Source organism: Panthera uncia, chromosome E1 (assembly GCF_023721935.1).
Source record: "Panthera uncia isolate 11264 chromosome E1, Puncia_PCG_1.0, whole genome shotgun sequence".
NCBI lineage: Eukaryota > Metazoa > Chordata > Mammalia > Carnivora > Felidae > Panthera > Panthera uncia.
The window spans coordinates 30,228,319-30,242,810 of record NC_064814.1 but is presented as its reverse complement, the minus strand read 5'-3'; the positions used below and the strand labels follow the sequence as shown (position 1 = coordinate 30,242,810).

The following is a 14,492-nucleotide window of genomic DNA, read 5'->3' as shown; positions in this document are numbered from 1 at the left end:
AGGAAGGATCTCAGACTGGAAATGGAGTACAAAATAGCCAAGAGGGAAGCTAGTAGGAAATCTGTCAACAGATAACAAACAAACAAGATGCTTTGTTTTGGGGTGGCACCCCATTTTTGTATTGTTACATTCAACTTTCTTTCTCCCTTAGATTTTTCGAGTAATTCCTTTATAAACCTCCTACCCACACACCATCAAAAAAGGGGAGGGGCGGAGGCCTCAGTTTCTCCTCCACAATGATCGAGGTCGAGTTGATGGCACCGAGTTCTGAAACTCCATGGCTCCCTGATTCTCTGTGGCACACTGCTGTCCCCGACCCTCTCTCCCAGCCCGGTCCCCAGGAAGCACAGGCACAGTGGGGTATAGCAGAATGACGTTTCATCAACTAAAGGGGAAGTGGTTGGGGAGAACTTAATAACAGTTTCCAAGAACTATTTTAAACCTGCCCCAAGTGATCTCTTGTTCCCTAGGTGACAAACCAGAGGAAACGGGCCTGAACTCCAACACACCACTGACAGCATGCAGCCCGTCCCTTCCTGCTTCCCCTCCCACCTGCCTATGCAGCCTACAGTCACAGCTCTGTGTCCTAAGACATCCTACCGGCTTTCTCCTAGTTGATATTGAGGGGACTCAGCATACTCAAAGCCCTAACAAAAATGCCGTCCTAACCCCAAGTCCTGCGGCCTTGTTCATGGTCCCTTCAGATCAAGTGTCTTCAAAGGGCAGGCTCTACTTCCTTCCGGTTTCTGGAGGAAAACTGCTCATCCACCTGCTCCGTCCTTTCCATTGCTCTGAGAGCGCCTGCCACGACCACTATGGATACCAGGGAGCCCGCACGTCACTCCTTTACCTGAGTTCGTGGCGGCTTGCGGCACCACTGGCCCCTCTACTTGGCGGATGCCCGAGTCCCCGGCCTCTCTCCTACTTTCCCGGCTGCCCCTTCTCAAGTCTCAATTTGTATGTCCTTCTTTCACCTCCTGCCTCTTACACCCTGGTGCTCCCAGGGCCCTGTCCCAGGCCTTTTTCATATTCCACTCCCAAATCTCTCTCTCCCACAACAAAAATTGGCCTCCAGGTCATAGAAACACAGCATATATATTCAGTTGTCTTATGGGCATCCCACTTGGCTGTTCTACAGGCAGTTACCATTCTCCTGTATCAAATTCCTCACTTTTCTCCCTTCTGGATCACTATGAAAACATCTTAATGTTTATAGATTTTTGAGAGAGCGAGAGACAGACAGACCGTGAGTGGGGGAGGGACAGAGAGAGAAGGAGACACAGAATCCGAAGCAGGCTCCAGGCTCAGAGCTGTCAGCACAGAGCCCGACATGGGATGCGAACTCACGGACCACGAGATCATGACCTGAGCCCAAGTCGGATGCTTAACCGAGAGCCACCCAGGCGCCCCTATAAAAGCATCTTTGATTGGCTCGGCTCTTTGCCCCAGTCTTGTCCCAGGCCCTTTGCTGCTAGAATGTTATTTCTTAGACAAATCTGGTACTTTCGCTCCTTTGCTTTAGGACCCTCAACAGCCCGACTGTTGCTTTCAGGACAGGGAGATACCTAACTCGGTATCTCTCCCCAGTGCCTGCGGCCTCGATGGTCTGGAGGTTCCTCTGGACCTGCACATCCTGTTCTCTTTGCTCCTACACCTCCTCTCTGCCTAGCTGATAGTCCTGAGGAGTGGTTTGTGGAGGGGGCACTTAGGTCCCTGCCAAAATCTCTCTCATCACCTCCCCAGCCATCCAAATAAACACACTGTGTATGTTTAATGTACAAACTATGTGCTTCATGTACAAACCGAGCTTAAAGACCAGTTTCCCGGGCCCGCTTTTTTTTTTTAAGTTTATTTATTTATTTTGACAGAGATAGAGAGAGTGGGGGAGGGACAGAGAGAGAAGGAGAGAGAGAATCCCAAGCAGGCTCCGAACTGTTAGCGCAGAGCCCGACGCAAGGCTCATCTCACGAACCGTGAGATCGTGACCTGAACCGAATCCACGAGTCAGACGCTTAACCAACTGAGCCACCCAGGCGCTCCCCTAGACCCACTTTCTAAGCAGACTACTGCCCCTCAGCTCATTCTCTATGGAGTGTGTCCTAAGCACAAGTGAGCCAAGTGGGCAGGGCAGGCCAGAGGGCACCTTACCATCCCTCCCAATGAATCTTCTCCAGGAAACCACCATCCTGGGAAGAAGAGAAACCCTGTATTTAAGTAGCCAAACCAAAGCATAACCCACAGGGCGCCTTCTCCTCTGGTACCTGCATAGGTGTCTGTTCGTGCACAGGCATGCACACGTGTGTGTATACAGTGGATTTATCCCTTTATAATCTCCCCCGGCCCACGGAAAGCCACTCAGTCAACATACAACCTAAGGGGAAATAGTGTCTTCGCTCAGAAATGCAGGAGCGAAGCGGCCTCGTCTTTGCACAGAAAGCCTCTTCCAAACTGAAATTCTGGAGCTACCGCTGCTCGAAAACACTGCCCCCTACCTTGTACCACGCACTGGGACTCCGCTTTCCAGAGCACTGAACTTTGGGTTTTGCTCCCTGAAAATGTCAGGGAAAGACAACTTCTCCCTTCTTCCCCCAGGACGAACGAAAAGGAAAGTCACACTAAATTCATTTAAACTAAGGAATAAAGGATAGAGAGCCTAGCTTAACGCTCTCAGAAGGATTTGCTTTTTTAAATGAGAATTTCAAGGGTCGCCCGCCTGGCTTCGTTGGTAGAGCGTACGACTCTTGACCTCAGGGTTGGGAGTTCGAGCCCCACATTGGATGTAGAGGTTACTTAAAAATTTTTTTAAATCTTAAAAATAATAATAAATAAATAAATGAGAATTTCTAGACTCAAAGGAATGAAGCACTAATAGCAAAAATTAATCAGAGACTTCAAAATACTCCCAAGCCCAAAGCACTTCTTCTAAGGCCGAAACAGGTAGTGCACCCACGCATAATCAACTGCCCGTGGCTTTGTTCTCAGAACAGCTGAGAGCCCACAACAAAGGCTGCCGGACTCTCTCTCACCATGTGCCCAGCTCTGAGAATCCAGTAGAAAGCCAGATTCTTGTAGGACTTGACAAAAGCAGACGTTTCAGAAGATTGAGGGTCGCTGTACAGGGCCTTCCACTTCAGCTGATTGAATTTGGGCAGTTCGGCCCACTTCAATTTCCGCATCCAGGCCTCCTGACCTGGTGGGAGGGACAAAGAAGGGTCTGGCATCAACAGTTGGGTGGGGTAGAAACAAAAATCCAGGGCCCATAATTTCACATTTCCCAAACTGTAATGTGCATAAGGCTCATCCCGAGATTCGTTACAATGCAGATTCTGAGTCAGTGGGGCTGGGTGAGGACTGAGACCGCATTTCTAGCAAACCCCCAATGATACCCAAGACAACGGGGAGGCACTTAGAAGCTCTGAGGTCCGGCTACGTTTGCCCCTGACTCTCCCATCACTGTATGCTCTGAAGGAAGGAAACTGGGGGCCTGTGCAGGTGGCAGGACTCTCCAGAGGACTGAGAAGTCTGAGGGTCAGTAGATGCTAACGTGGCTCACCCGAGCAGCTCATGGAAGAAACGCAGAACCTTTTCAAAGTGTCCTTAGCGCCCTTGGTGTACAAGTGGCAGAAATATTCAATCCTGCCGACCTTGTGAAGGCATCACACTTGTCAGACTGCGTGCCTCGGTTTGCCTGCCGGTTCTGAGAACTTCACCTGGTCTTACTGCAGCCAGAACCACACAGGACCCGTTTCCCCTGGGTTTACAGTCAGTAGGGTTTAGTTTCAATTCGGCTTGCAGGGCTTACCACCTACTGTGACGGGGCACGGAGACGGGGTTTTCCCTCGGTTCCACGGTGCATTTATCCCATGACCAGGAGAATATCTCCTTTTCTTTCATCATATGTAAGGGCCTCAAAAATCTGCCAGGCCCAGGCTTCTCTAAGGGTCCACAGCTCTGTCCTCTTTAAAGAAGTCAAGGTCAGGGCACATGGGCATAACAGGAAGTGGCCTTCCTCCTGGCATTTCTACATCGCCAGCCTCAAGACCGACACGTCCGAGGCTGGCTCCCTTCCAGCTCAACCCATGGAACTAACTGCCTCCACGTGCCCTACGGACTGTGTTCCTACCCATGGTGTCCACGATGAGATCGAGCTGTCCGTTATACACGGTCACATTGACCCCGGCTTCCAGCAACTCATCCACAATGCTGATGACCGGCTTCATGAAGTCCCCCTCCATGTTCTGGAAGACACTGGCAGACTGGCCTGCACATGAGGAAGCAGAAAGAGGGAACAGCTTGCAACCTGCCAGAACAAGAGGCACCTTTCAGTCCAGAGCATCCTGGGCTCCGGCACCCACAAGGCACCACTGCGTTCCACATAACAGAGGCTGAAAACACAAATGCTTCACCAGCCGGCCCAGAAACCCCTGCCGTGAGCCAGTCACCTAAAATGAAGCCTGTCAGGCAAATGTGCTCTGTTCACTCCAGTGCATGTGCTGACAGCTGACATCATTTTTCAGGAGGAACTGAAACCCAGAGAGGGCTTCATGCCCGAGCAAACAGGGAGCTTCAGAAAACGCTGTCCTCTCAAGGAACAAACTCTGCTTTTGGGCAAGTGATAGTTTTCCTCCTTTGCTGAGTAACACTGGGGCCAAGTTCTAAGTTCTGAACAAGTGGGGCCAAATCAGACCTAAACCGATGCCGAGCGAGCCCTCAGTAAGGCTGCAAGGAGGACCAGCCCCTGGCAAGAGAACAGGTGGTCGGTACCACAGTGCGACCAGATTCCTGACCGTTGTCACCATAACATCGAATGCAAAAGTAATGACGACAGCTGCTACTATTTTTTATTTGCTAGTCGCTGCTTTCAGCAAGCACTTTACAAACAACAACCCACTTCCTCTTCATCAGCCCTAGGAGATGAGGAGTCTTAACCTAGCACAGGAGTTAATGAACACGAGGCTCAGAGACATGCTCAGGGGGAAACAGCTAGTCAGTGGCAGGCTGGGCTCAGGCCTGGCTGACTCCAAAGCATGTGGGCTTCACTGCAAACCAGAGCTCAAGACCCTGGGTGTGGGTACTTCCAGAGAGTTTGTCCTTTCCAGACCATACACAGATACAGCTGGAGCCAAAAAGGAGTTTTTTCTATCAGTCAACGTCCGCAAAAATGTTGTCCCCTTGCCCGTCCAGCCGCATGGGCAGGGAGTGAGAGTCTCTGTCGCTAGAGAAGCTGGATGGAAAACGCTGTCATCACAAAGATAAACTGAAGGGACTGAGCTGGAAAGGTGCTCTTGCAGGCTCGACCTTTAAGCTGGCCTCCTGTGATGGCTCACACCTCTATTCTCAGTCCTCAACGGCTCCCCGTGCTTGTACTTCCCCATGCTCTGACACCAGATTCTTATTATTTGATCTAATTAACTCGCCCCTTGGTGCCTGGGTGGCTCAGTCGGTTACACATCTGACTTTGGCTCAGGTCACGATCTCACGGTTTGTGAGTTCAAGCCCCGCCTTGGGCTCTGTGCTGACAGCTCAGAGCCTGGAGCCTGCTTCCGATTCTGTGTCTCCCTGTCTCTCTGCCCCATGTCCCTACCCCACTCGTGCTGTCTCTCTCTCTCAAAAATGAATAAATGTTAAAAATAATGTACTCACCCCCTCATTTCTAGAAAACTCTAAGGGGTGAGGCAGAAATGAAAACACCAGGGCTACGATGAATCCTCTAACTTTAGGTTGGGAGGGTGGCCCACGTCCCCGGAGGAAGCAAGGGCCAGGGTCGAGTCTTAGCGGCTCAGTAGCCAAGAAGGGGCTGTTAGAAAGACATAGCCCTGGGGTAACTCAGACATAAAGGAAACCCTCTTCAGCTTGAGTGTTTCTCCTCCAGGAATCTGGGAGTCCCACTCGCTCACGGCCCCTCTATAGGACAGAGCGGGAACTTATCCAAGATTCCTACCTGGTCCTGGTCTATGAGAACCCCAAATATTTCCCCCAGAGATGGCCCCCAGAACTGAAGGTGGTAGACCCCAGACCACATCCAGCGTCAGGACCCAGGGAGGCCTGCCAGGGAGGTGGTCAAAACCTGCCCCAAAGACCTTGGTCTAGAAGTCATACCCACAACCGACTGTGGCTTTGGGCATGGCTTTTTTTTTTTTTTATCTCAATTTTGTTTATTACGGGAAACTTCAAACTGATACAAAAGTAAAACCAGCGGGAAGATTCTCAGGTGCCCACAATCTGGCTTATCAATCCACAATCTAGTTTATCAGTTATCAACACCTAACCCATCATTTCATTCCTTCCCCCATCTCCCCATTTCCCTACTAATCTCTTATTCTAAACCAATTTTGGCGCATTATTTACTGTCTCTCTATTTTTTTGCTCATCTATAAAACATGGATAGTAAAGCTGTTCTGCTTCAACATGTCAACCCATCAACAAAACCCATTCTTCAAATTAAGACATCTGAATTCACCTCTATTGCCCCCCAACCCTACCAACGGCACTTAATTAGGTCACGCAAGTACCTCCCCAGGAGCAATCCTCAGGAATAATTTTGAGCTTCTTCCTGATGGGACCGTTCATGAGCTGACTTAAGGTATCCTGTTGTAGGTGTCTCACGTGGCGTTGGTAAAGATGAACTAAAACAAACTGGTACACGGTGAGTTCAAAGGACTGGAAATAAGACCAAGATGATGTCTTCCCCAAGCTGCTGGGACACAGTGTCTAAGAGGGAGGCTTTCGGCTGGAAAATGAAAAGTGTCGCCTTAATTCATCCCAGATGGAGGAAGAAGGCCAGAAACATGTTGAAAGTGGAGATGCTTTATTAACTTTGATCGCTGCATTTTATGTACTTTGGGGCCATTGAGTTTCTCCAGCACGGCCAATGGAAATCGGCTAACAAGTGGAATCGAGGGGTTCCTGCAGCCATTATAGGCCTCTCCCGGAGGGAGGATGCCAGATATGGGCATCCAGTGAGCCTGGGTCAGCTGAAAGACAACTCGATCCGGCCTTCAGGGGGCCGGACGTTGTAATCTGATGGGCAGAAGTTGGGTTCCAAGACACTATGCTAAGTGAAAGAACCCAGGTGCAAGAGACCACCCACTGCACGGTTCCCTTTATATGAAGTGCCCCAGGAAGGCATATGTGGAGACGTAGATTAGTGGATGGTGGTAGAACCGGATGGTGGTTATGACAGTGCAGCCCGGTGGATGCACTAAAACCACTGAATCATACACTTAACATGGGTGCAATTTACGGTATGTAAATTATGTCAATAAAGCTAAAAAAAAAAAATAAATTGATTTCCTCTTGTACAGAGACAGACAGACAGGGTCTAGCAACTTCCAGGTCCACTTACCTAGGTGGCTCTGGGTGAACTCCAGGCTCGACTCCATCGCAGCCATGGGAGCGCTTTTAGTTAAGATGTTATAGAAGTTCACCCCATCCGTGTTCTGAAACAGAGAATTATATGCGGCTGTTTGTTTGATTTGTCCATGATCGAGGCTGCAAAACAGAAAGACAACTGGCTCTCCATCTTATCCAAGGACAGCTTTAACTTTGTAAATGTGCTTGGATCAGAGCAGCGGCTCCGAGGGCTGAGACCAGCTGTCAGCCGAGTCTCCTGGGGGTAGTGAGTGGCTCGTCCGAGGGGAGCTCAGTTGCTGGAGAAAACAAGGGCCCGTGTGTTAGCTTATAGGGAGTACAGAGCCGCGGAGGGCCCTACACACTCAAGTCCTCAGCCCGGCATCCTTCCCTTCTGGGATGCTGCGATGCTTGACAAGGATCCAAACGTTCATGTCGGCAAGACACATCGCTTCTTACACAGTCCATACGCTCAGCCGAGGACGAGCAGGTCTTACAGGCCTGGGTGGCTTTCTGACCTCCTCACTGCTCAGACTCATCAGCTTTATCTCTTAGCATGCGATCACTTTCAGATCCGTGGGGAGTCTCGGGATAAGACCCGAATCCCAACGACACCAACCAGGAGCCCTTCCTCCATGGGAACAAGGCAAGTGGGCTGCCTCCAAGGGTGTCCTGTTACCTGTTCAATGAGCATTTCTGCTTTCCCCCACAGCTGGGTGGCCTCTACATAGTGCTCCTTATTCACGGCATCCAGGACTTGCTCTGCAACCTGAGACACCTCTGCCAGACCTTGGTCATCAAGAAGAGACTAGAACGCAAACCGAGAACGAAAAGGCCCATGTTGCTCAGAGACACAAACCTGGCATCACGTACAGCTAGGGATGGCCGACAGACTGGGAGGGAGAAAGGGGACCACATATGAAAGTGAATTGTTGGGTCGCCTGGGTGGCTCAGTTGGTTAAGCATCCGACTTCAACTCAGGTCATGATCTCATGGTCCGTGAGTTTGAGCCCCGTGTCAGGCTCTCTGCTGTCAGCTCAGAGCCTGGCTCAGATTCTGCATCTCCCTCTGTCTCCGCCCCTCCCCTGCTCACACTCTGTCTCTCTCTCTCTAAAAAATAAATAAACATTAACAACAACAAAAAAAGTGTATTGTTTTAAGTCACGTAGTCATTGATGAAAAAAATACGGCAAAATGTTAAGAGTCTAGATGGTGGGTACTTGGGTGTTCACAGTGATCTTTCCACTTTTCTGCATATTTGAAAATGTTTGTAATAAAAAGATATATTTTATTACAAATGTATTACAAATTATAATAAAATATATATTAAAAATATATAAAATTTTTTATAATAAAAAATTAAAAGTTGGGGGATTTTTAAAAAATTGTGTTTCTGGTACCTGGAAAAATGGGTAACTATGCTGATGTTTCTTTAAAATTTGCCCCCAAGGAGCAGTGTCAACCTCACAGGCAAACTCAGCTAGCCTGTTCTTCCTGGAGACAGAGCCAGAAGAGGCCAGCTGGGCTGCTGACCAGGGTGGGTGCAGGGTTGGGGATGCATCTACTCACCACGCTGTACAGGTAAGGTCCCCAGGAGAGCACCGAATCTAAAGGAAACCACATATGTACAAAGTAAGTTTGTCGTGGTTCTGTCCTCCCAAAGAAAAACCGTACTAGCTTCCCTCCCAAAGCAGAGACAGATGCAAGAAACCTGGTGGCTTTGGGTCTCAAGGCTCCGTGCAGGGCTGATGTCTCAGGAGTTGGGAGGTGGGATGATGTGGAAGCCTTTCTGTTGACTCAGGACTAATGACATGTTAATTTGACCTGATACTGGCCCAGCAAGTGAGTGATAGCCAGCGATGGCATCCCTACAGGTAGGCTGTGTGTGTGTGTGTGTGTGTGTGTGTGTGTGTGTGCGCGTGTGTGCAGGTTCCTCTCCGCTAGACCTCTAGGCATGTTGACAGCTTAAAATATGTCACCCGCCCTCACATTTCTGCTCTGTATTTGCTCCTCCAGTTTGGGGACACTAGATTCTGCCAAGGAGCTAATTAAGGAAGAAGACTAAGGATTTTGTAATTCAATGTCTATGACTATACTGCCAACCAATTCTTTTCTATTCCACAAACATATTGAGAATTTACTAAGGGTCTAAAGCCAGCAAGGAGTTTTAAAAGATACCGAGCCTGGGTGGCTCAGTCGGTTGAGCATCTGACTCCTGATTTCAGCTCAGGTCATCATCCTAGGGTCATGGGATCCAGCCCCACATCAGGCGCTGTGCTGACCATGGAGCCTGCTTGGGATTCTCTCTCTCTCTCTCTCTCTCTCTCTCTCTCTTCCTTGCTCACACACACTCTCTCTCTAAAATAAAAAAAGCTGGCACAAAAAAGAGACACTCATATCAATGGAACAGAATAGAGAACCCAGAAATGGACCCACAAACATATGGCCAACTAATGTTTGACAAAGTAGGAAAGAATATCCAATGGAATAAAGATGGTCTCTTCAGCAAATGGTGCTGGGAAAACTGGACAGCAACATGCAGAAGAATGAACCTGGACCACTTTCTTACACCATTCACAAAAATAAACTCAAAGTGTATGAAAGACCTCAATATAAAACAGGAAGCCATCAAAATCCTCGAGGAGAAAGCAGGCAAAAACCTCTTTGACCTTGGCTGCAGCATCTCCTTACTCCACACGTCTACAGAGGCAAGGGAAACAAAAGCAAAAATGAACTATTGGGACCTCATCAAAATAAAAAGCTTCTGCACAGTGAAGGAAACGATCAGCAAAACTAAAAGGCAACCAATGGAATGGGAGAAGATATTTGCAAATGACATATCAGATAAAGTGTTAGTGTCTAAAATCTAGAGAACTTATTAAAGTCAACACCCAAAAAACAAATAATCCAGTGAAGAAATGGGCAAAAGACATGAATAGACACTTCTCCAAAGAAGACATCCAGATGGCCAATTGACACATGAAAAAATGCTCCACATCACTCATCGTCAGGGAAATACAAATCAAAACCACAATGAGATACCACCTCACACCTGTCAGAATGGCTAAAATTAACAACTCAGGCAACAACAGAGGTTGGCGAGGATGCGGAGAAAGAGGATCTCTTTTGTACTGCTGGTGGGAATGAAAACTGGTGCAGCCACTCTGGAAAACAGTATGGAGGTTCCTCAAAAAACTAAAAATAGAACTACCCTATGACCCAGCAATTGCACTACTAGGTATTTATCCAAGGGATACAGGTGTGCTGTTTCGAAGGGGCACATGCACCCCAATGCTTATAGCAGCGCTAGCGACAATAGCCAAAATATAGAAAGAGCCCAAATGTCCATCGACTGATAAATGGATAAAGAAGATGTGGTGTATGTATATGTGTGTGTATTATATGTGTGTCTATAGACACACATATAATACACACACACATATACATACACATATATGTATACGATGAAGTATTACTTGGCAAGCCAAAAGAATGAAATCTTGCCATTTGCAACTACGTGGAAGGAACTGGAGGGTATTATGCTAAGCGAAATATCACATGACTTCACTCATATGAGGAATTTAAGATGCAAAACAGATGAACGTAAGGGAAGGGAAGCAAAAATAATATAAAAACAGGGAGAGGGACAAAACATAAGAGACTCTTAAATATAGAAAACAAAAAGAGGGTTGCTGGAAGGGTTGCAGAAGGGGGATGGGCTAAATGGGTAAGGGGCTTAAGGAATCTACTCCTGAAATCATTGTTGCACCATATGCTAACTAACTTGGATGTAAACAATAAATTTAAAATAAAATAAAATAAAATAAAACAAAAGGGTGCCTGGATGGCTCAGTCATTAAGCATCTGACTTCGGCTCAGGTCATGATCTTACAGTTGGTGAGTTTGAGCCCCACGTCGGATGTGCACAAGCCCCACTCTGGGAGAGCTCCAGACCCGATTTGGGTAAAAACATGAGCCCCATGTGAGCCCCACTTCTCTCTCTCTCTGCCCCTCACTCATTTGTCCCCCGCAAAAGAAAAGTAAATAAATAAATAAAATAAAATAAAATAATTAAAAAACAACAACAAATGAGTAAAACAACGCCTGCCCTCAAAGAGAACAGTTGGGCTTAGTTTGGATGATTCCCAGTTCCCAGAACTATAGGTAACGCTTGTACCACTGACATGTGCCAACAAAGTACCAAGGACCACAACTTGCACATTTGAATGTGTCATTCCTTTGCTTAAGAACCTTCAATAGTTCCTAAGGCTAAGCATCTCAAAGTATGCTTCAAGTAACCTCAGTTCTGCAGGATTTTACTCTAGGTATTAGAGAAGAAAAAGTGGTTCTTCAGTTAAGTATCTTTAAGGCTATGCAAAACAGAAAAAAATATTTTTTTTCCCTGCGGGACTTCTCAGAGTCTCTAACATGCCTATGAAACCTTGAAGAGGTGGAGTCAGTATTTAGCACCTCCAAAACTTATTTGACTCTGGAGCCCTCCGTGTTGGCACCTCACGGTGATACCTCATAGGACTCGTATCCTTCAGAGCACACCCTGGGAAACGCAGGCACACCAGGCCCTCCGGGACCTAGCCGTCATCCACCTCCCCTGCTTAACTATCAAGCGTGTGCCTTAAGTTTCCTCACATACAGAATCGCCTGCAATTCTCCAACGTGTCCCATTCCCTGCTTGATCTAGTCCAGGACTGACAAAATTTTTCTGTAAAGGAACAACCAGTAAACATTTTTTTTGCTCTGCAGGCCAGCTGACCTCTGTTGCAACCACTCCACTCTGTTGTGGCATCCTCCGAGCAGCCACAGACAACATGTCAATCAACGGGCGTGACCGTGTCCCAATAAAAAACTTATGGGTGGCAGGACAGACTCAACTTGTAGGCTGTAGTTTGCCAACCTCTGATGTCCAACAGGACTTTCTGCAATGATGGAAATATTCCGTATCTATGTGGTCCCAAACAAGTCAATAGCCACATGTGGCGACTGGAACACTTGAAATGTGGATGGTGCAACTGAAAGATTAAAATTTTTATTGTACTTTAATTAATTTAAATTTAGTTGCACACGGCTATGGCTACCATCTTGAACTGTGTAGGTCTTGAAGACACAGAACACGTCTGTGCATCTTTCCTAAAACTTTGCACCTACTACCTAGCAAAGAGTTCATAACTGTGCATGCAAATTAACAGTATTTTTCTCTCAAAAAAGGAGTAACGTCTGGGGCACCTGGATGGCTCACTCAGGTAAATGTCTGACTCTTAATTTCGGCTCAGGTCATAATCTCAGGGTTCGTGAGATTGAGCCCCTGTGTCCAGCTCTGCGCTGACAGTGCAGAACTTGCTTGGGATTCTGTTTTCCTCTCTCTCTCTCTCCAAATAAATAAATAAACATCGTTTAAAAAAAAAAGGAGTACTTCTGGGATGGAAGGGTGGAACTTAAGTGGATCTGAAAGTCTGAAAGGAGGGATCTGGGCAGGAAGGTTTCTTCCTTCCTTCCTTCCCTCCCTCCCTCCTTTCTTTCTTTCTTTACTTTTTTTTTTTTTTTTCTTTCTTATTTTGAGAGAGAGAGAAAGAACCAGTGGGGAAGGGGTAGAGAGAGAGGGAGACAGAGGATCCAAAGCGGGCTCTGTGCTGAGCACAGAGAGCTCGATGCTAGGCTCGAGCTCACAAATTGTGAGATCATGACCTGAGCCTAAGTCAGACACTTAACCGACTAAGCTACCCAGGAGTCCCTGGCAAGATTTCTAAGGGGAAGCTGGTCACAGCAAGGTGAAAAAAGGTAGATTGTGGATAGGATGAATAGCACTTGCGAAGCCATGAGACTAAACTTCCCTTCCAGCTGTGTGACTTTACAAAAATTGCTTAACCTCTCTGAATCTCAGTTTCATCATCTCCAAAACTGTGATAATAACAGCATCCATCCATGGAGCTGTCGTATGTGTTTGCATAACACATTCAAGTGTTGAGCGCTGTTAGGAAAATGATGAGACCGCAGAAAGCAGCGTGTGATTCTAAGTGAGATGGTGAGCTTCATGTCTCTGATCAAGGCTTCTGCAGTTTCATGATGTCCTACAAGGTCCACCCAGGAAGGAAAAACAAATAGCAGCCCTTCTCCTGATGCTAACTCAAGAGCTCCATTTCAGTCCTAGGTAATGCCAAGAATAAAGGCAAAAAATACCATTCCAAGTAGTATCAGAATATCTCGAATCCATTAGGGACACAGCTCTGTGACAAACCACATCCCTACCTTTCAGGGAAAAAAATGTTACTTTTTATAAATTACTATTTTTTTTTTAACGTTTATTTATTTATTTGGAGAGACAGAGCACGAGCAGAGGATGGACAGAGAGTGAGGGAGACACAGAATCTGAAGCAGGCTCCAGGCTCTGAGCTGTCAGCACAGAGCCCAACGCAGGGCTCGAACTCAGGAACCATGAGATCATGAACCAAGCCGAAGGTTGGACACTTAGCTGACTAAGCCACCCAGGTCCCCATACAAATTACTATTTTTAAAAACTGAGGCATAATCACACATCAGAAATCATAAGTGTAAATTTAGAAGTTTTGATAAACACGGGACACCTGGGTGACTCATTTGGGTAAGCGTCAGACTCTTGATCTCAGCTCAGTTCTTGAGCTCAGGGTCGTGGGTTCAAGCTCCACACTGGGTTCCATGCTGAGTGTGGAGCCTACTTAAAACAAAACCCAGAAATTTTGGTAAATGCAAACACCCATGTAACAACCACCGCCTGAAGACACAGAACACAGGCAGCCTAGAAAGTTCCTTAGTGTCCCTTTCCAGCTTATTCCCTTCCCTCCTCCAGAGGGTAACTTCTCTTCTAATTTCTAACTTTGTGGTTTGGTCTTGCCTGTGAAGTTACCTTTTGTTAGGTTAGAGTAGTTCTCAACCAGGGACATCTGGAGGTGTTTTTGTGCATCACACTGGGGTGGGTAGACTGGCATCTAACAGGTAGAGATGCTAACATCCAACAATGCACAGGACAGCCCCCACAACAAAGAAATACGTGGCTTAAAATGTCAGTAGCCCTGAGATTTAGAAATCCTGTGTTAGAGTGAACCCCACCAAGGTGACTATTTCAGATGTCAGAAGCCACACCCCAGATGTCT

The 14,492-nt window shown here is 47.2% G+C and overlaps 1 protein-coding gene across 1 annotated transcript in view; it reads right to left on the bottom strand.

The window, feature by feature from the left end:
• SCPEP1 (serine carboxypeptidase 1) overlaps window positions 1-14,492 on the bottom strand; it is a 45,431-nt gene that overhangs the window by 14,661 nt on the left and 16,278 nt on the right. The window contains exons 7-12 of the mRNA XM_049636480.1: window positions 8,920-8,957; window positions 8,030-8,158; window positions 7,346-7,439; window positions 6,513-6,626; window positions 4,124-4,261; window positions 3,027-3,190 (exon numbers count right to left, since the gene is read on the bottom strand). Coding sequence (XP_049492437.1) covers window positions 3,027-3,190; window positions 4,124-4,261; window positions 6,513-6,626; window positions 7,346-7,439; window positions 8,030-8,158; window positions 8,920-8,957 — 677 coding nt within the window. The remainder of the gene's footprint in view (window positions 1-3,026; window positions 3,191-4,123; window positions 4,262-6,512; window positions 6,627-7,345; window positions 7,440-8,029; window positions 8,159-8,919; window positions 8,958-14,492) is intronic.